At 36.3% G+C, this 22,469-nt stretch overlaps 1 protein-coding gene across 1 annotated transcript; it reads left to right on the plus strand.

Annotated features, from left to right (window-relative positions):
- Positions 1-18,962: 18,962 nt before the first annotated feature.
- Positions 18,963-19,439, plus strand: LOC107459015 (uncharacterized). Its single transcript, XM_016077241.1, has one exon. It carries the CDS (start codon positions 18,963-18,965, stop codon positions 19,437-19,439), a length of 477 nt encoding a protein of 158 aa, XP_015932727.1.
- Positions 19,440-22,469: the final 3,030 nt, after the last annotated feature.

Here is a 22,469-nt window from a genome sequence, read left to right on the forward strand (position 1 = left end):
ATCTCTCTCAGAAGTTCTCCTCTCCTATTTTGTGTGTGTGTTTTCAATTTTGGGGGGAGAAAGGGGTTTGCGACTGCTGTTGCAGCTTCTGATGGGAAACGGGTAACGGGTTAGGGTTTCAGGGTTAGGGTAAAAATTGGGTATAAGGGTAATTTTGTAATCTCACTTAAAAATAGGGTTAATATAGTAATTAGAAATGAGTTCTAATCCAACAATAATAGTGTATAAAAATACCATTTGCTCATCAATTTCACATTCTATTTTCAATAAAATGTTCAAATCAAATAATTAAAAATAATATAATTAAACCCTCTATTTTCCAAAATAGCAGTATTAATATTTAAAATATTAATTATTTAATCCAAATCATATAAAACCCCTATTATTTCATAACTGTCGAATTTATAATCTAAATATAGAAAATAATCTAATAATTATAAAATTGGATAATAATCATAACTCATCTCAAATTTAATAATTCAAAACTTACTTTAATTCTCTTTAATAAAAAAATTTCTGAATTTAAAGCTACAGAAATACTGAATTTGAAATTAGCTAATGATAGCCCTTTTTCAAAGGTTTTGGGTCTTACATACTTAGTGTGTCCTTTTTATATGGCTCAAACCCTAGCAAATGCTCCTTATTGTCCAGTGGTTGAAACTTTAATGTTTGATTGACTTATTGAACTTGTGCTCCATATTCGTTACTCAATTGTACTGCACCTCAAAATCATTTTTACTCTGTTCTAACATGTTTATTTTTTTGCCAGCAGGAAGACATGATGTAAAGAAAATATGTTCCATACAAATATAAGATGGGATGGGTCTTATAATGATTTTAGTTATCTAAATGTATTATTTTAATGTGTTCTTTATTTTTTGATAAAATACTTTATCCGATATTATATGTAATGGATAAATTACACCCTATTCTGATTAGTGTTGTTTGGACTAAAAATATATCTAGTTTTTAATGAAACTTTTATGATTTAGATTTATTGAATTTTTTATTCTTAGATTTATTTCGTAATTATCATCATTTTGCGATGTGATTATGCTTTTAAAAAAATTAAATCTCATAAAACAAAATAGGTTATGGTCGCCATTTAAAAATAGGGTGACCATAAATAAGTTATGGTCACGGTAAAAATTATGACCATAGATAAAGCTATGGTCATGGTTTTAAGGTGGGGTGACCATAGAAGCTATAGTCACGGTTTTAAGGAGGGGTGACCATAGAGGCTATAGATAAGGCTATAGTCACGGTTTTAGGTAGAGTGACCATAGAGGATATGATCACAGTTTTAAGTGGGGTGACCATAAAGGCTATGGTCATGGTAAAAACCGTGACCATAGATTAAGCTATGGTCACGGTTTTTACGCGTGGCCATAGATTAACCTATGGTTACGGTAAAAAAACATGGCCTAAAGTGCCAGAATTTGAACACTAAAATTGTGACTATAGAAATCGTGACCGTATATAAAAAAACTGTGACCATAGGTCTATGGCCACGGCAGAATAGGTCACGATAAAAAAATTGTGACCATAGACCTATGATCACCCTTTTCACTAGCTATGGTCATGGTTTTTTTACTGTGATCATAGACCCCTTTTTGTAGTATTAGAAGAAGATTCGGAGGCTTAGTGTGTATTTGGATTAATATTTACAATACAAATGTACTTTTATAAAATTAATTTTGATCAAAGTTGGATTGATGTCAATGTCATTTGTGTTTGGATAATTTTTTTGTCAAATGTGCTTTCAAAAAATAAATTATGTTTTGATTATATCGACCAAAATTACATTAGAATGTAAAATTATTAAAAAAGATATAATTTATATTATTCTTTATATTATTTATGTAAAAGATAAATATTATTAAATATAATTTTTAAAAATATAAATATTATTATATAAATATAATATGTTGAGTTCATACCAATGAAAAAATCTATTCAGATTGACGGATAATAAAAAAAAAATAGGATTTATCTATTTTGGTCCTCAAAGAATTTCGAATTAGACACTTTAGTCCTCAATTAAAATTAATTATTCGATTGGTCCTTAACAATTAACTCCGTCAGCCACTTAAGTTCTTTGCTCCGTCAACTCTAATAAAAGACAAAATAGTCCCTGCTAGTAGGGACAGACATACGGGGGGCGAGTGGAGGCCTCGTCCCCCTAGTTTTTTTTAAAAAAAATTAATAGTAATAAGTTATTAAGTATGATTTAATTTTTTAAAAAATTTATTTAGTATTTAGTTTAATAAAAATAAAGTATATTCTAACTTAAATATTAATGATTTCTAATATCTAAAAAGTAAGTAACAATATTAAAAAAATCTGAAAATATATTATTATTAATATTTTTAAATTAAAAAAAATTTTTCAGATCTCATAAAGTGAATTTTTTCTTCTTGTAAGCGTCTTTCTTGATTCATTTGGTATTATTTCTCTATATTTCAACTACTACAATTGAGAGATCATTTTCAGCTATAAATGTTGTGAAGAATAACTCAGAAACAAAATGAAAGATAAATTTTTTGTTAATTGTCTTTTAATTATATTAAAAAGAAAATTGCTAAAAAATTTGATACAGATTCTATTACCAATGAATTTTATGATACAAAAAATTGACTACTTCGTTAATAAAAAATACATACATATTTTTTAAATTTTAAAATATATTCTCTATCGGTATATTTTTGTAATACATTTTACATTAAATAATTTTTTTCATAATTTTTTAATATTATATATGTTATTGGCCCCTGATGAGCGGATAATTTATACGCTTTTTGGCATTGTTTTTAGGTAGTTTTTAGTAGGATATAGTTACTTTTAGGGATGTTTTCATTAGTTTTTATGCTAAATTCATATTTCTGGACTTTACTATGAGTTTGTGTGTTTTTCTGTGATTTCAGGTAATTTCTGGCTGAAATTGAGGGACCTGAGCAAAACTCTGATAAAAGGCTGACAAAGGACTGCTGATGTTGTTGGATTCTAACCTCCCTGCATTCGAAATGGATTTTTTGGAGCTACAAAACTCCAAATGGCACGCTCTCAATGGCTTTGGAAAGTAGACATCCAAATCTTTCCAGCAATATATAATAGTTCATACTTTATTCGAGATTAGACAACGTAAATTGGCGCTCAACGCCAGTTCCATGCGGCATTCTGGAGTCAAACGCCAAAAACACGTCACGAACCAGAGTTGAACGCCAAAAACACGTTACAACATGGCGTTCAACTCCAAAAGAAGCCTCTGCACGTGTAAAGTTCAAGCTCAGCCCAAGCACACACCAAGTGGGCCCTGGAAGTGGATTTCTGCATCAATTACTTACTTCTGTAAACCCTAGTAGCTAGTCTAGTATAAATAGGACATTTTATTATTGTATTAGACATCCTGGATCCTGGATGGTATTTTTGATCCTGTGATCACGTCTTGGGGGCTGGCCATTCGGCCATGCCTGGACCCCTTTCACGTATGTATTTTCAACGGTGGAGTCTCTACACACCATAGATTAAGGGTGTGGAGCTCTGCTGTACCTCGAGTTTTAATGCAATTACTACTATTTTCTATTCAATTCAATTTATTCCTGTTCTAAGATACCATTCGTACTTCAACCTGATAGATGTGATGATCCGTGATACTCATCATTATCCATCCTTATGAACGCGTGCCTGACAACCACTTCCGTTCTACAAGGAGAGCTAGGGTGCGTATCTCTTGGATTCCTGATGCACGACGCATGGTTGCCCCTCGCCTGACAACCGAGCCTTCCATTCCGTGAGATCAGAGTCTTCGTGGTATAAGCTAGAATTGATGGCGGCATTCATGAGAATCCGGAAAGTCTAAACCTTGTCTGTGGTATTCCGAGTATGATTAGGGGATTGAATGACTGTGACGAGCTTCAAACGCACGATTGTTGGGCGTGATGACAAATGCAAAAGAATCAATGGATTCTATTCCGACATGACCAAGAACCGACAGATGATTAGCCGTGCTGTGACAAGAGAATTTGGACCTTTTTCACTGAGAGGATGGGATGTAGCCATTGACAACGGTGATGCCCTACATATAGCTTGTCATGGAAAGGAGTAAGAAGGATTGGATGAAAGCAGCAGGAAAGCAGAGATTCAGAAGGAATACAGCATCTCTATACACTTATCTGAAATTCCCACCATTGAATTACATGAGTAACTTTATCTTTATTTTCTGTTTATTTATTTATTATTCGAAAACTCCATAACCTTTTATTATCTGCCTAACTGAGATTTACGAGATGACCATAGCTTGCTTCATACCAACAATCTTCGTGGGATCGACCCTTACTCACGTAAGGTATTACTTGGACGACATAGTGCACTTGCTGGTTAGTTGTGCGGAGTTGTGACAAAGTGTGATTCACGTTTGAGAGCGCTACCAAGTTTATTGGTGCCATTGTTGATTATCACGAATCCGTGCACCAAGTTTTTGGCACCGTTGCCGGGGATTGTTCGAGTTTGGACAACTAACGGTTCATCTTGTTGCTCAGATTAGGTAATTTTCTTTTTGTTTTATTTTCAAAAAAATTTCAAAAAATTTATCCCTATTTTCAAAAAAAAATTTTGAAAATAATTTATTCTATGGCTTCAGAATTTTTAAGAATGGATTCTAGAGTTTCATGAAGCATGTTGAATCCTAGCTGGCTGTAAAGGCATATCCAAATTCTTTTGGATTGAGGCTTCAACTAATCACCACAATGCATGTTATGCCATCCTAAAGCTGGCTGGCTATTAAGCCATGTCCAACCCTTGGATTGGAGCTTTAGGCTAAACATTGAAAGATTACTGGAATTCTTCAAAAAATTTTGAATTTCTTATCTTCTTTTTCCTATATGTTTTTCGAAAAATATAAAATAAAATCCAACAAATTTAATAAAATCATAAAATCCAAAAGTATTTTATGTTTCTTGTTTGAGTCTAGTGTCAATTTTTAAGTTTAGTGTCAATTGCATGTTTTAAAAATTTTTTGCATTTTTCGAAAATTCATGCATTCATAGTGTTCTTCATGATCTTCAAGTTGTTCTTGACAAGTCTTCTTGTTTGATCTTTAAATTTTATTTGTGCATTCATAGTGTCTAAGCATAAAAGATTTTTAAGTTTGGTGTCTTGCATGTTTTCTTTGCATCAAAAATTTTTCAAAAATATGTTCTTGATGTTCATCATGATCTTCAAAGTGTTCTTGGTGTTCATCTTGACATTCATAGTGTTCTTGCATGCATAATTGGTTTTGATCCAAAAATTTTCATGTTTTGGGTCATTTTTTATGTTTTTCTCTCTCATCATTAAAAATTCAAAAATAAAAAAAATATCCTTTCCTTAATTCTCTCAAAATTTTGAAAATTTGAGTTGACTTAGTCAAATTTTTTTAAAATTAGTTATTTCTTGTAAGTCAAGTCAAATTTTCAATTTTAAAAATCTTATCTTTTCAAAACTTTTTCAAAAATCAAATCTTTTTCATTTTTCCTACTATTTTTTTTGAAAATTTTTTAATTTGAATTTTAAAATCTTTTTCTTATCTTTAATTCATAATTTTCGAAAACTTTATTAACAATTAATGTGATTGATTCAAAAAAAATTTTGAAGTTTGTTACTTTCTTGTTAAGAAAGGTTCAATCTTTAAATTCTAGAATCATATCTTTTAGTTTCTTGTTAATCAAGTAATTAATTTTAATTTTAAAAATTAAATCTTTTCCAACCATATCTTTTTAATCATATCTTTTTCAAAAATTTGATTTCAAAATATCTTCTTATCTTCTTATCTTTTCAAATTTGATTTTCAAATCTTTTTCAAACTAACCAATTAACTTTCGTTTATTTTTTATCTTTTTCAAAATCACCTAACAACTTTTCTCTCTCCAATTTTTGAAAATACCTCCCTCTTTTTCAAAAATTCTTTTTAATTAATTAATTATTTTAAATTTTAATTTTAATTTTATTTCCCTTTTAATTTTTGAAAATCATTAACTCCTTTTCAAAAATTATTTTCGAAAACTTCTCTCTCTCATCTTATTCTATTTATTTATTCAATTACTAACACTTCTCTTCATCTCAAATCTCTGCTCCTATCCTCACTCTTGTGTTTGGATTATTCATTCTTCTTCACTCTTATTCCCTTTCTTCTTCTACTAACATAAAGTAATCTTTATACTGTGACATAGAGGATTTCTCTTCTTTTTCTGTTCTCTTCTCTTTCATATGAGCAGGAATAAGGAAAAAGTTATTCTTGTTGAAGCTGATCCTGAACCTGAAAGGACTCTGAAGAGGAAACTAAGAGAAGCTAAATTACAACAATCCAAAGACAACCTTACTGAAATTTTCGAACAAGAAAAGGATATGGCAGTCGAACCCAACAATAATAATGCATGGAGGATGCTTGGTGATTATACTACACCTACTTCCAAGTTTGATGGAAGAAGCATCTCAATCCCTGCTATTAGAGCAAACAATTTTGAGTTGAAACCTCAACTAGTTGCTCTAATGCAATAAAGCTGCAAGTTTCATGGACTTCCATCAGAAGATCCCTACCAGTTTTTAACTGAGTTCTTGCAGATCTGTGAGACTGTTAAGACTAATAGAGTAGATCCTGAAGTCTACAGGCTCATGCTTTTCCCTTTTGCTGTAAGAGACAGAACTAGAACATGGTTGGACTCACAACTTAAGGATAGCCTGGACTCTTGGGATAAGCTGGTCACGGCCTTCTTAGTTAAGTTCTTTCCTCCTCAAAAGCAGAGCAAGCTTAGAGTGGATGTTCAGACCTTCAAGCAAAAAGATGGTGAATCCCTCTATGAAGCTTGGGAAAGATACAAGCAGATGACTAAAAAGTGTCCTTCTGACATGTTTTCAGAGTGGACCATGATAGATATATTTTATTATGGTCTATCTGAGTTCTCTAAGATGTCACTGGACCATTCTGCAGGTGGATCCATTCACCTAAAGAAAACCCCTGCAGAAGCTCAAGAACTTATTGACATGGTTGCAAATAATCAATTCATGTATACTTCTGAGAGGAATTCCGTGAATAATGGGACGCTAAGAGGAAAGGAGTTCTTGAAATTGATGCTCTGAATGCCATAATGGCTCAAAACAAAATGTTGACTTAGTAAGTCAACATGATTTCTCAAAGTCTGAATGGATGGCAAAATGCATCCAATAGTACTAAAGAGGCATTTTGTGAAGAAGAGGCCTATAATCCTGAAAACCCTGCAATGGCAGAGGTAAATTACATGGGGGAAGCCTTTGGCAACACCTATAACCCCTCATGGAGAAATCATCCAAATTTCTCATGGAAGGATAAGCCTCAACAAGGCTTTAATAATGGTGGAAGAAATAGGTTTAGCAATAGCAAACCTTTCCCGTCATCTTTTCAGCAACAGACAGAGAATTTTGAGCCGAGCACCTCTAACTTAGCAAATATAGTCTCTGATCTGTCTAAGGCCACTTTAAGCTTCATGAGTGAAACAAGGTCCTCTATTAGAAATTTGGAGGCACAAGTGGGCCAGCTGAGTAAGAAAGTCCCTAAAACTCCTCCTAGTACTCTCCCAGGCAATACTGAAGAGAATCCAAAAAGAGAGTGCAAGGCCATTGACATAATCAACATGGCCGAACCTGGAGAGGAAGGAGAGGACGTGAATCCCAATGAGGAAGATCTCATGGGACATCTCTCAAGCAAGAAGGAGTTCCCTATTGCAGACCCAAGGGAATTTGAGGCTCATATAGAGATCATAGAGATCCCATTAAATCTCCTTCTGCCATTCATGAGCTCTGAAGACTATTCTTCCTCTGAAGAGGATGAAGATGTAACTGGAGAGCAAGTTGCTCAATATCTAGGAGCCATCATAAAGCTGAATGCCAAGTTGTTTGGTAATGAGACTTGGGAAGTTGAACCTCCCTTGCTCATTAGTGAACTAAATACATGGGTTCAATAAACTTTACCTCAAAAGAGACAAGATCCTGGAAAATTCTTAATACCATGTACCATAGGCACCATGACCTTTGAGAAGGCTCTGTGTGACTTAGGGTCAGGCATAAATCTAATGCCACTATCTGTAATGGAGAAGCTGGGGATCATTGAGGTACAACCTGCCATATTCTCATTGCAAATGGCAGACAAGTCAATAAGACAAGCTTATGGATTGGTAGAGGATGTGTTGGTAAAGGTTGAAGGCCTTTACATCCCTGCTAATTTCATAATCTTAGACACTAGGAAGGAGAAGGATGAATGCATCATCCTTGGAAGACCTTTCCTAGCCACAGCAGGAGCTGTGATAGATGTTAACAGAGGAGAATTAGTCCTTCAATTGAATGGGGACTACCTTGTGTTTAAGACCTAAGGGTGTTCTTCTGTATACATGGAGAGGAAGCATGAAAAGCTTCTCTCAGTACAGAGTCAAACAAAGCCCCCACCATCAAACTCTAAGTTTGGTGTTGGGAGGCCACAGCCAAACACTAAGTTTGGTGTTGAATCCCCACATCCAAACTCTAAGTTTGGTGTTGGGAGTCTACAACATTGACCTGATTACCTGTGTGGCTCCATGAGAGCCCACTGTCAAGCTATTGACATTAAAGAAGCGCTTATTGGGAGGCAACCCAATTTTTATTTATCTAATTTTATTTTTCTTTTTATTGTTCTTTTATGTTTTATTAGGTTCATGATCATGTGGAGTCACGAAAAAAATACTAAAATTAAAAACAGAATAAAAAACAATAGAAGAAAAATCACACCCTGGAGGAAGGGCTTACTGGCGTTTTAACGCCAGTAAGGAGCATCTGGCTGGCGTTCAACACCAGAACAGAGCATGGATCTGGCGTTGAACGCCAGAAACAAGCAACATCCTGGCGTTTAAACGCCAGGAAAACACCCTGAGGAGAGCTGGGGCTGAACGCCAGAAACAAAAATGGAACTGGCGTTCAATGCCAGAAACATGCTGCAAATGGGCGTTGAACATCCAAAACAAACATGAAGCTGGCGTTCAACGCCAGAAACAAGCATCAATCTGGCGTTGAACGCCAGGATTGCATGAAAAGGGCATTTTACACGCCTCATTGGTGCAGGGATGTAAATCCTTGACACCTCAGGATCTGTGGACCCCACAGGATCATCTCAGAACCTGTGGACCCCACAGAATCCCCACCTACCTCAACTCACCTTCTCTCCTCTTCACACAATCCAATAATACTCTTCCCCAAAACCCTTCACCAATCACCTCAATCTCTCTTCCCTATCACCTCTTCACCACTCACATCCTTCCACTCTTCCCCATAAACCCCACCTACCTTCAAAATTCAAAATCACTTTCCCACCCAACCCACCCAATATGGCCAAACCTTAACCCCTCTCCCTCCACTATAAATACCCCTCCATTCTTCTTCATTTTCACACAACACAAACCTCTCTTCTCCTCCTTGTCCGAAACACAACCTTCTCTCCCTCTCCTCCATATCTTCTTCTTTTTCATCTATTCTTTCTTCTCTTGCTCAAGGGTGAGCAATATTTTAAGTTTGGTGTGGTAAAAGCATAGCTTTTTGTTTTTTCATAACCATTAATGGAACCTAAGGCCGAAGAAACCTCTAGAAAAAGGAAAGGGAAGACAAAAGTTTCCACCTCCGAGTCATAGGAGATGGAGAGATTCATCTCTAAAGCCCATCAAGATCACTTCTATGATGTTGTGGCTAAGAAGAAGGTGATCCCTGAGGTCCCTTTCAAACTCAAGAAAAATGAGTATCCGAAGATCCGACATGAGATCCAAAGAAGAAGTTGGGAAGTTCTGACCAACCCCATTCAACAAGTCGGAATCTTAATGGTTCAAGAGTTCTATGCCAATGCATGGATCACTAGGAACCATAATCAAAGTATGAACCCGAATCCAAAGAATTATCTTACAATGGTTCAGGGAAAATACTTAGATTTTAGTCCGGAAAATGTAAGGTTGGCGTTTAACTTGCCCATGATGCAAGGAGATGCTCGCCCCTACACAAGAAGGGTCAACTTTGATCAAAGGTTGGACCAAGTCCTTATGGACATATGTGTTGAAGGAGCTCAATGGAAAAGAGACTCCAAAGGCAAGCCGGTTCAATTAAGAAGAGTGGACCTCAAGCCTGTGGCTAGAGGATGGTTGGAGTTCATCCAACGCTCCATCATCTCCATTAGCAACCGATCCAAAGTTACTGTGGATTGGGCCATCATGATCCATAGCATCATGATTAGAGAGGAAGTAGAAGTTCATGAAGTCATCTCCCTTGAATTTTACAAAATAGCCGAAAAGTCCTCCACCATGGCAAGGCTAACTTTTCCTCATCTTATTTGTCATCTATGTTACTCAGCTGGAGTTATCATAGAAGGAGACATCCCCATTGAGGAGGATAAGCCCATCACTAAGAAGAAGATAGAGCAAATAAGAGAGTCCACTCATGGATCCCAAGAGACGCATGAGGAAGCTTATCACCAAGAAATCGCGGAGATGCCTCAAGGGATGCACTTTCCTCCCAATAACTATTGGAAACAACTCAACACTTCTCTAGAAGGCTTGAGTTACAATATGGATCAATTAAGGGTGGAACATCAAGAACACTTCATCATTCTCCATGAAATTAGAGAAGATCAAAGAGCAATGAGGGAGGAGCAACAAAGGCAAGGAAGAGACATAGAAAAGCTCAAGGACATCATTGGTTCTTCAAGAAGAAAGCGCCACCATCACTAAGGTGGACTCATTCCTTGTTCTTATCTCTCTATTTTTCGGTTTTTATGCTTAATGTTTATTTATGTTTGTGTCTTTCTTACATGATCATTAGTATTTAGTAACTATGTCTTAAAGTTATGAATAAATCCATAAATCCTTCATCTCTCTTAAATGAAAAATGTTTTAATACAAAAAGAACAAGAAGTACATGAGTTTCGAAATTATCCTTGAATTTAGTTTAATTATATTGATGTGGTGACAATACTTTTTGTTTTCTGAATGAATGCTTGAACATTGCATATTTTTTATCTTGTTATTTATGAATGTTAAAATTGTTGGCTCTTGAAAGAATGATGAACAAAGAGAAATGCTATCGATAATCTGAAAAATCATGAAATTGATTCTTGAAGCAAGAAAAAGCAGTAAAAAGCAAAAGCTTGCGAAAAAAAATTTGGCAAAAAAAATTAAATAGAAAGAAAAAGAAAAAGCAAACAGAAAAAGTTAATAGCCCTTAAAACCAAAAGGCAAGGGTAAAAAAGGATCCAAGGCTTTAAGCATCAATGGATAGGAGGGCCCAAGGAAATTAATCCAGGCCTAAGCGGCTAAATCAAGCTATCCCTAACCATGTGCTTGTGGCATGCAGGTCCAAGTGAAAAGCTTGAGACTGAGTGGTTAAAGTCATGATCCAAAGTAAAAAGAGTGTGCTTAAGAACCCTGGACGCCTCTAACTGCAGACTTTAGCAAAGCTGAGTCACAATCTGAAAAGGTTCACGAGTCATGTGTCTGTGGCATTTATGTATTTGGTGGTAATACTGGAAAAAAATGCTTAGGGCCACGGCCAAGACTCATAAATGTAGCTGTGTTCAAGAATCAACATACTTAACTAGGAGAATCAATAACACTATCTGAAATTCTAAGTTCCCATAGATGCCAAGCATTCTAAACTACAAAGGATAAAGTGAGATGCCAAAACTGTTCAGAAGCAAAATGCTACAAGTCCCGCTCATCTAATTAGAACTAATATTCATTGATATTTTGGGATTTATAGTATATTCTCTTCTTTTTATCCTATTTGACTTTCAGTTGCTTGGGGACAAGCAACAATTTAAGTTTGGTGTTGTGATGAGCGGATAATTTATACACTTTTTGGCATTGTTTCTAGGTAGTTTTTAGTAGGATATAGTTACTTTTAGGGATATTTTCATTAGTTTTTATGCTAAATTCACATTTCTAGACTTTACTATGAGTTTGTGTATTTTTTTTTTCTGTGATTTCAGGTAATTTCTGGCTGAAATTGAGGGACCTGAGCAAAACTCTGATAAAAGGCTGACATAGGACTACTGATGCTGTTGGATTCTGACCTCCCTGCACTCGAAATGGATTTTCTGGAGCTACAGAACTCCAAATGGCGCGCTCTCAACGGCGTTAGAAAGTACACATCCAGAGCTTTCCCGCAATATATAATAGTCCATACTTTATTAGAGATTAGATGACGTAAACTGGCGCTCAACGCCAGTTTCATGCTGCATTTTGGAGTCAAACGCCAGAAACACGTCACGAACCAGAGTTGAATGCCAAAACACGTTACAACTTGGCGTTCGACTCCAAAAGAAGCCTCTGCACGTGTAAAGTTCAAGCTCAGCCCAAGCACACACCAAGTGGGCCCTGGAAGTGGATTTCTGCATCAATTACTTACTTCTGTAAACCCTAGTAGCTAGTCTAGTATAAATAGGACATTTTATTATTGTATTAGACATCCTGGATCATGGATGGTATTTTTGATCCTGTGATCATGTTTTGGGGGCTGGCCATTCGGCCATGCCTGGACCCCTTTCACTTATGTATTTTCAACGGTGGAGTCTCTACACACCATAGATTAAGGGTGTGGAGCTCTGCTGTACCTCGAGTTTTAATGCAATTACTACTATTTTCTATTCAATTCAATTTATTTCTGTTCTAAGATACCATTCGTACTTTAACCTGATGGATGTGATGATCCGTGACACTCATCATTATCCATCCTTATGAACGCGTGCCTGACAACCACTTCCATTCTACAAGCGAGAGCTAGGGTGCGTATCTCTTGGATTCCTGATGCACGACGTATGGTTGCCCCTTGCCTGACAACCGAGCCTTCCATTCCGTGAGATCAGAGTCTTCGTGGTATAAGCTAGAATTGATGGCGGAATTCATGAGAATCTAGAAATTCTAAACCTTGTCTGTGGTATTCTGAGTAGGATTCGGGGATTGAATGACTGTGACGAGCTTCAAACTTGCGATTGTTGGGCGTGATGACAAACGCAAAAGAATCAATGGATTCTATTCCGACATGATCGAGAACTAACATATGATTAGTCGTGCTATGACAAGAGCATTTGGACCTTTTTCACTGAGAGGATGGGATGTAGCCATTGACAACGGTGATGCCCTACATACAGCTTGTCATGGAAAGGAGTAAGAAGGATTGGATGAAAGCAGTAGGAAAGCAGAGATTCAGAAGGAATACAGCATCTCCATAAACTTATCTGAAATTCCCACCATTGAATTACATGAGTAACTCTATCTTTATTTTCTATTTATTTATTTATTATTCGAAAACTCCATAACCTTTTATTATCCGCCTAACTGAGATTTAAAAGATGACCATAGCTTGCTTCATACCAACAATCTCCGTGGGATCAACCCTTACTCACGTAAGGTATTACTTGGACGACCCAGTGCACTTGCTGGTTAGTTGTGCGGAGTTATGACAAAGTGTGATTCATGTTTGAGAGCGCTACCAAGTTTATTGGCGCCATTGTTGATTATCACAAATCCGTGCACCAGCCCCCATGATAATATTTCTAGATCCATCCCTGCCTGCTGGCAACTCTAACAGGGGACAAAATGATTCCTGACCCCCTCTGTTCGGAAATGACACCATTCTCTCCCAATTTTCGTAATATCTTAGATAACCCTAACGTTCATACTCTCCTTCTTTACCTTCTTAGTCTTCTTCTCTATCTTTTTCTTCCTCCTCTTCAGCTCCAAGATCAAGCCATGGTGTAACTGCCACACGTGTTGTACCCATCTCAACATGCATGGACCACACACTTTCTAAATCTATGTGACTGGTACATCCACCTCCTCTGCACTTTACCCACCAGAAGCATCCACCTCCGCGTCATTGATAATAGCATCACCTCTAATCCCGACAATGTCGACCACATCCTCAAGATCAAGTTCCAACTACCTCAAGGAAACGCCTTTTTCCACTCACCGGTAAGCAATATAGATTGTTGGACATTAGGATATCATGAGAAGATTCTCCTTCGATATAGTATACAAATTCTCATTTGGAATGGACCCTGAGTACTTTATTCCTTCTCTCCTGGAGTCCAAGCTGGCAAGCAGCTTCGACCTCGCATCCAAGCTATTAGTATAGCAAGCAACGTCGTCATCGCCGCTCATATGAGAACTTAAGCGATTATTGAACATTAGTTCAAAGAAGAAGCTGAAGGAGGCGATCAGAGTGGTGGACAATGTGGCCATGGAAATGATAGGGCAGAGGAGGAAGGAGATGGAAACGACGACGATAGGTCTTAATAAATCGGACTTGCTGAGAGACATAGTCATTAATTTCCTGAGTATGAATTGGTTGAGAACAAATTGAGGATTTTTCTTCTTGTGAACATTGAAGTTGCAGAGTATGTATTATTTAGCTTGAAGTTGCAACGTTAGACTGTTAGGATTATGCGAGATATGATAGAAATCGGGAGAGAACAATGTCGTTTCCGAACAGAAGAGTCGGGGACCATTTTGTCCCTTGTTAGAGTTGTCAGGGACTATTTTGTCCTCCATTAGAGTTGATAGAGTAAAAGACCTAAGTGGCTAACGGAGTTAATTGTTAGGACCAATCGAGTAATTAATTTTAGTTGGAGACTAAAGTGTCTGATCCTAAATTCTATGGTGACCAAAATGGGTAAATTCCCAAAAAAAATATAAAAAAAAGAAAGAAAGTATTTTATTTTTTGAATGAACCAGTCTTGTAATTTCAAAGTCAATCTACTTCTTTGTATCTTAGACTTTATAAAAAAGGTTCTTTTTAAAGGAAAAAAAGAATATCATTAGTAGAAAATAAATTAGTCTATCATAAATTTTGAATGACATTTTCAATTGAATGTTAAAACAAGTTTAATGTTATTTTTTGATTGAAAAATACTAAACGTTGATAAAAGAGAAAAAAAAAGAAACTAAACAAAAAAAAGTCGTTCAAAAAATAAAACGTATATCTGTTAAATAAAACATTAAATCAAACTCACATTTAAATCTATGTCTAATGCCTGAGGACTTTCGTTATTTTCATTGAAATTTTTCTTATATGGTTGGCTACAGTTATATTAAAGAGTCATTATGAACTCTTTTTATTAGTTCTATTTTATTCTTCGAGTGCCTTCTAGTTATGTTTCAGAAACAAAGGCTACATAATCTTTAATCGAAAATAATATTAAATTATTTTCAAAATATTTAAAATAGAAAAGCAATAAAAATATATTTAGAAGAATATTTTTTATCTCAAATATTTATGATAAGAATGATACTTTTTTTCAAATTTAAATGTTACACAAACTTAATTTGTGCTTGTAAATTTCGCTAAAATTGAAAAATAATTAGTTAATAAATTGCATTTTAATTAGGAAAGTTAAAAATGAAAAACTAATATTAAAATATGATAGAGCTCGTCAAAACGAGAATTTTGATATCAATTTCGAAAATTTGGCCCAAAATTAGATCGAAAGGGTCGAACCGGTTGAACCGAGGCTCAAATCAGACCCATAGGTTCAACCGGACCCATAATATAAAAGAAGCATCAGCTTCTTCTTCCTCACTTCATACACCACGCAGAAAACAGAAAGGGGAAGAGGAGGAGATCCCTAACCCTCATCCAATCTTCAAACCACCGTATCTTCCTCGTTTGAGCTCCGATTGCCGCACCGTTTGCGGCCACGCGTCCAGCGCGTCGAGCTCTACCTTTCTATTGGATCAATTTTACTAGTAAGCTTCACTTTTGATTCAGAATCTCTAGCCCCTTTCTTTGGTAAAATTGAAAACCTATAGTGAATCTTGTCCAATTTTTGTGTTTTAGGTTCAAATTAGCTTCCGGGACTTATGGGCTCAAGCTATTGAGCATATGGGTATGGTAAGGACACCCTAACCCTAGTTCAATCTTGTTTTTTTATGGGAAAACTGAAATTGGAACATGTATATCTATTAGGTGTAGACTAAGTGGGTACATATGCTTTGGAATTGAATTGGGAATATTTGGAGGCTTGTTGGTGATCAAGGCTTGGTTTGTGGCTGTTTTAATTGAGCTTGGAGGGGTTGTGTTTTGTGTTGTGACGCTGCCTTAGGTGAAACTAAGTGGTAGGCCAAGGTATGGTTTAAGTTTCGCACATTTAATATTTACGGTGTTGTGAAAACTTAAGTTAGAGGAACCATAGAAAAAGTTGAATTATTTGTTGTATTTAATGATTAGCCTTGTAATGTTGTTGGAATAGATTTGTTGGTGGATATATATTGTAATTATGAGGTGTGGAAGTTATTAATTGTATGCTCTTGTATTTATTTATGAGGGATTACGGTTGGTGTTTGTTAATAAGGATGTAGAGTTGTGTTGTGGTGGTATTGCATATTCTGTAACTAATTCTGTGATGCTCAGAATTGCGTGGAACCAAGTCCTGGTTAAACCTTGGAATATTTAGAACGGAATTGGAGAATTTGGGATCTTTTTGTTAAATATATGATTTTTGGTGAATTTTCAAATTGTAGTCATGGAATCTGATTTTTACCGCATAATTTTTAGAACAGCGGTAAATTGTTGGCTCTGCTGTGAATGTTTCAAAATGAATTTTGAAATGAAACCAAATTTAAATAAAGCTTTAGTCCAATTATTTTAACGTCATAAAATGTCAGAATGGTTGGACTTGTAGTTTTAAAGATATGAATTTTTGAAATACGATGCGTTATACAATAAAAGCCAGATTCTCTTTTCTTAGATTAGCAATTTTGAGAGTTTATAACTTCTGATTATGGATGGATATTCAGATTCAACCAATTGAAGGTGAAAATTAATTATGCTTAGCAGTTGTGATTTAAATTTCAGGGCTGTCCATATTTTAATGAGTGAGTTATGGGACTTGAAAGAGGACATGTTCATTGTCTTTTAAAACAGAATTATGCAAAAAGTTACTCAATTTCCAAGTTTCATAACTCCTTCATTAAAAATTATTTTTACCTGAAACAAATTGGATAAGAAACCTGGATATGTTAAGTTAAACCATATTAATTTTTAAGGCGATTGGATTTAATTTGATTTTTATATGTAATTTTAGATATCATATGCTGCTGCTGTTTTCTGGTTTTTAAGCACTGTATAGCAGTCAGAGTTTCTCCTCTATTTCTAAGGCTAGTTAAATCTAAAAATTATGATTTTTGATTTTTTAGACGACTTATTCCGAGATAAATGTCTGGACATAAAGTTTGTCCAATTCCGAGTTTATTTGTTATATTAAAAACAGAAAAGAAAATAGAGTATCGAGGATGTCTTAGTGATAGTCATGCATCCGAGAAGTCAAAGATTAATCTTCATGTTATGTGATTGACTTAATGTTAGAGTTTGATTGATTTTAAGATTATTCGATATTAAAAAGGTTGAGAAGAGTTTGATAAATGGTTTGGTCAGGACCCAAAAAGGGTAAATGTGATGAGTTATAAGGGAATGATGTGAAAGCTAAATGAATACATGTTGCTATGGCTATAAAGAACGAATGTAAGGAAATGATGATGATAAATGATGAGATTTAGGAATGACTGTGTGTGGCTGAAATGGTCGATATGGATTGAGGACGGAAGTTCCCTCTCTTGTCGTGATGCAGGTGTGGGGAAGGTGAAAAGGCACTCTCCTTTGTATTGTTTCCCCCACATTCTTCTCTGGTTGCAAGGTGAACAGGCACACTTCTTCGATGTGGAAAGGCACTCTTCTTCGTTTATGATAGAGACCAATGTCTGGGTTCGCTACCAGATGTGTCGGGTTCTGGCAAAGTAACCGACACGTGAGCTCACGGCCAGTAGGATAGACATTCATCATATGCATTTGTTTGTTTTGATTGCTATGCATTTCCTGGGTTTGCCTAATTGATATATATATACTACCTACTACCTATTATACTTGCTACTTGTACTATCTACTCATTACTTGTACGTGAACTTGTTTGGTTGCTTGTTTCTGTTGCATTATGGATGATGGAGAGATGGAGGAAATGGAGAAATGGTTTGGTGTTAGATTATGATTGAAATTGAGTAAGTTAGATAGATTTAGAATATCTACCCCTGTTTATGGCTTCTATTTAGTGATTAAGTTGGATAACTGAATAACGGAGTTCTAGGATTGCCTATGGCATTCTCAGGGCCTTATTTATTATATGCGTGGCACTTTTACCATGCTGAGAACCTTCAGTTCTCATTATAGTATTGTTGTTTTTCAGATGCAGGTCGAGAGGCTTCTCGCTAGGCGTCTGGATCGCGAAGTAGTTCTTGGATGTCTTTTGGGTTTTTGTTCATATTTGTGTGTATATATATTTAGCTTACTCTCCAAGTAACTTATATATGCTACTCCTTGACTTTCCTTTCTCTATTATTTATCTTTATCACTTCTTTTTAGGCTTCTTAACCCGCGAGAAATTCGATTCCTCGAGCATTGCATTTTCCATTTTGCGAATTTATTTTACCCAATTTTCAAGGCTCCTAGTTGAGTATCTTTTTCCTTATTTTATATATATATTACTTTTAGAAGTCGTAATACCATACTATCTCAGTCTTATGGCTTAAGCATAAGATTAAGTATAGTAGGGTGTTACATTATGGTATCAGAGCAGTTCGTTCCTATAGAGCTTGAGGATGGACTGAATATGCTATTGTGCATTCTCTGTGTATGTGTCTATGTGCTATTAGGATATCTAATTGATATGTGTAGCATACATGTTCGTGAGCATGCATTTGGGACTCTTAAGCACTAAACTTGAGATATTGAGACTGATCACCTTAATATCAATTGTTTGGTGTGAACAGGGACCAAATGTCGACTCACGGATCTGAGCGAGGTAACTGGAAGAAAAATCCTAGGACCGAACCAATGCAAGGACCCCGAGATGGAAGCTCGGGGGTGCTGGTACGAGCAACATAGGTCGATACTATAGGTCCATGACCCTTACTGATTTCCTCAAGAGTGGTCCACCCCGGTTTAACGAAAATGCCAATGCGTTAGAGGCTAATCAGTGGTTTCGATATGTGGAGAGATTTTTATACACTCAACACATACTGGAAGTACAGTTAGTGGAAATAGTGACTTACATGTTGGAGGAAGATGCTCAGGAATGGTGGCAGGAGTTATATCACACCCTACAGATGGAGTTAACAGATATCCCTTGGAGTAAATTCAAGAAAAAATTTTACGGAAAATATTTCTTACATGGGATTCGCATTGCAAAAGAATTGGAGTTAATGCAACTGAAGCAAGAAAATATGTCTGTTGCTGACTATACCCGTGAATTTGACAACTTGTGTCATCTCTCAAGAGTTTGTCAAGGAAACCCAGCCGACTATGAGGCGTGGAAGTGTGTTCAGTATGAGAAAGGGCTTAGAAGAGACATCTTCAACTGCGTGTGCTCGAAAGGTTAACGAATTTTCCTGAATTGGTTATGAAAAGTCAATTCACAGAACGTTACTCCATGAAGTCAACAATATTACAAGAAGGCTATGGAGAGACTACTCCGGATGAGCCGCAGAGAGCCGGACTAGGCATATGTTGCAAGTGCGGGAAGCCGGGGCATATAGCTTGAGACTGTCCACACAAGAAACATCGAGATGCAGTTGAATCTGATCTTCATACCCGAGGTAACCATAAGCTAGCAGTTGAGTTTTTAACTACCTTGCGTATCATTAATATATGTATGATCCATTTGTAAAGCACGACAAGTTTTGAGGATCGTGGAGTCCGAGCTGATGGTTAGTCGAAGACTACTAGTTGATGAGATGGAGCGATACTTAGCTAATTTAGACGAGTGGCTAGGTTCTTGGAAGATAAGAATCAGAATGACGAAATGGAAGCCAGGTGAATTATACCTAAGGAATTGGAACCGTTGAGAGCTATGTGGAGTTATCGTTTGAAATCCAGCGATGTTAAGATTCGAGGAAAAGGAATAGAGCGAGTTCAACCTTTAGTTGTTAATTGATCGAGAGACAAGTAGAGGTGAGACCGAATTCCTATACAAAAGAGTTTCCAAGACCGTTCTTGAAGATGTACCAGAAATTCCACCTTAGAGAGAGCGTGAGTTGGTCATAGACGTAGTGTCAAAAATTGGATCAGTGTTGATTGCACCACGCAAGAGCATGCGAACTGATCCTCACAACTAAATCTAACCTTTCTCTTATACCTTACATTGAAAGCTCCATCTTGAATCTTCTCCTGTAAAAGCCCAACTCATCATTCTTCCGATCTTGTTCCTTACTCGTACAAAGCTTGTCTCTTTTGAATTCAACTTGAACTCATCCTAATATAATCACAGAACTTTTAAATCATGGTGACCTGCGGTGTGTGAAGTTGCTCTCTTGTGGAAACTCGCATTCCTTTCAAGTCAATTAGAACCTATTCAATCAATATGCCTTATTCTTTCTATTTAAGATTTGATTCGAACTTCTTTCTTGAAATGCAACTAGGTTTCTCTTCTTGTGCATCCCATTAGTTCTGTACAACTCTGGTTAACTGTATACAAGACTTTCTTTTGAATTCTTGTGAACACCATTCGCGCTACTCGTTCGTCCCTTTGAACATAACTTTTCTTTGAAAAATAAACTCATATTGGATTTTGCGTCACGCACAAGTCTTAGATGCAATTATTAGAGTGTCAATCCTTTAGGGCAAGACTTTGGAACATGAAAGTAAACCAGCGATATTATGAGGGAATTCAAAACCTTAATCCTCGCCTATCGTATCGCTCGTGACTAGATAGATGCAATGAGGTGCACCGTGTGAATGAAATACCAGGATACGATGAAAGCTTTCGAGTCATGGAAAGAAGATCGATCCTTATGCCAATACTTGTATCACTTGAACCTAATGAACCATTTGGGAAAATTATTACGAGGCATTATTGGAAGACTTAAGACACGTGCTGAAATGACATCATGAGATCGTAGCAGACGCCTTAAGCAAGAAGATTTTAAGGGATTCTTGAACGTTAATTCCAAAGGAAAAAATGTTAGATAAGTTAAAGTTCTAAGTTGAAGAATGAGAGTGTGGTTGGGCATGCCGGACTAAACCACTGCTCGTCTACAACATGATGACAATGAGATATGGGATGCGTAACGAGACAATAAGGAGCCACCAAAGATATCGAAGTTCGGTAAACAAAGGAGGATTAAAAAGAGATTTATATGCCTAATGCAAATGCCGAAATAGAGATCATAGGGTCAAGGGCTTAGTGAGTGCAATAATAGTGATAAGGAGCTACTAAAAGTATTGAAACCTGTTGAATCAAGAAGATACCAAGAAGGAGTTACGTGTCTAAATTGGAAGTTGAGACAAGAAATTATTGTCTGAAACTTACGAGAAAGGATTTTCGAAGTTACCGTGAAGCTGCCAAGACGTACCATGAATCAAAGAAGATGTTTTTGGGTTATCAGAAATAAATAATAAAGTGGCAATGAGTATAATGGTGTGTTGAAGCATGAGAAAGTAAAAGAGGACCACCAAAAACTATTCGGAATGCTGCAACCATTGAAGATTCTACATCAAAGAAAGGAAGAGTAATTATCGGTTTCGTATTAGATTGTCGAGGACTAGAGGAGAAGATGGAGCTTCACAAAGTGCTAAATACTACCGTATCGATAAAAACTAGAGCATCAAATACCTTAGTTCCTGAATTTAATAGCTGAGATAGCGGAGAAGAGCTACACAAATTCGAGTTAACAATCTTACTATGAAAAGCCGACAAAAGAATTACATGAACCAAGGAAGTCCTAAACTTGAGAAGGTTACTTTAACAAGCTGGAATCGGTGAGTGAGTCAAGATGAAGGTATTGAAACCAAAGTGTTTTGGGACCTAGGATAATGGCAAGGACGGACTTGTCGGATTCTGAAGAGAATTAGGCCAGTGGCATATCAGGTAACTCTACCCTATATCTTCCAAACTGGTATCAAGTAAGACATCTCAACTTCAAGAGTACACTTCCAATGTCAATCACATATTAGAACTTGAACCAGTGCAACTAAAGAAGGATCTCACGCTTCGAGTAACCTCGGTTAGGATATATAATAAGATACCATGGCCAAGCAGCTAGGCAGAGTAGAAGTTACGTACTAGAGGATGTAAAAAGTGAAACTGGAAGTGGAAAACGTACTTAAGAACTCGAATCCTACAGGCGGAAGGACTACCCACACTTTTTCTCAGATAGCTGAATTTGAATTTTGAGGGCAAAATTCCTAATTAGGTGTGTAGGATGTAAACCCCGCTAAAATCAGTAAATAATTAGTTAATAAATTTCATTTTAATTAGGAAAGCTAAAAATGCAAAACTAATATTAAAATAGGATAGAGCTCGTCAAAACGAGAATTTTGATATCAATTTCGAAAATTTGGCCCAAAATTGGACCGAAAAAGCCGAACCGGTTGAACCAGGGCCCAAATCAGACCCGTGGGTTCAACCAGAC

Source organism: Arachis duranensis, chromosome 7, assembly GCF_000817695.3.
Source record: "Arachis duranensis cultivar V14167 chromosome 7, aradu.V14167.gnm2.J7QH, whole genome shotgun sequence".
Lineage (NCBI taxonomy): Eukaryota > Viridiplantae > Streptophyta > Magnoliopsida > Fabales > Fabaceae > Arachis > Arachis duranensis.

What these genes read in the sequence shown, in the direction of transcription:
- LOC107459015 (XM_016077241.1), top strand. Translation starts at nt 18,963, where the DNA reads ATGACCCTTACTGATTTCCTCAAGAGTGGTCCACCCCGGTTTAACGAA.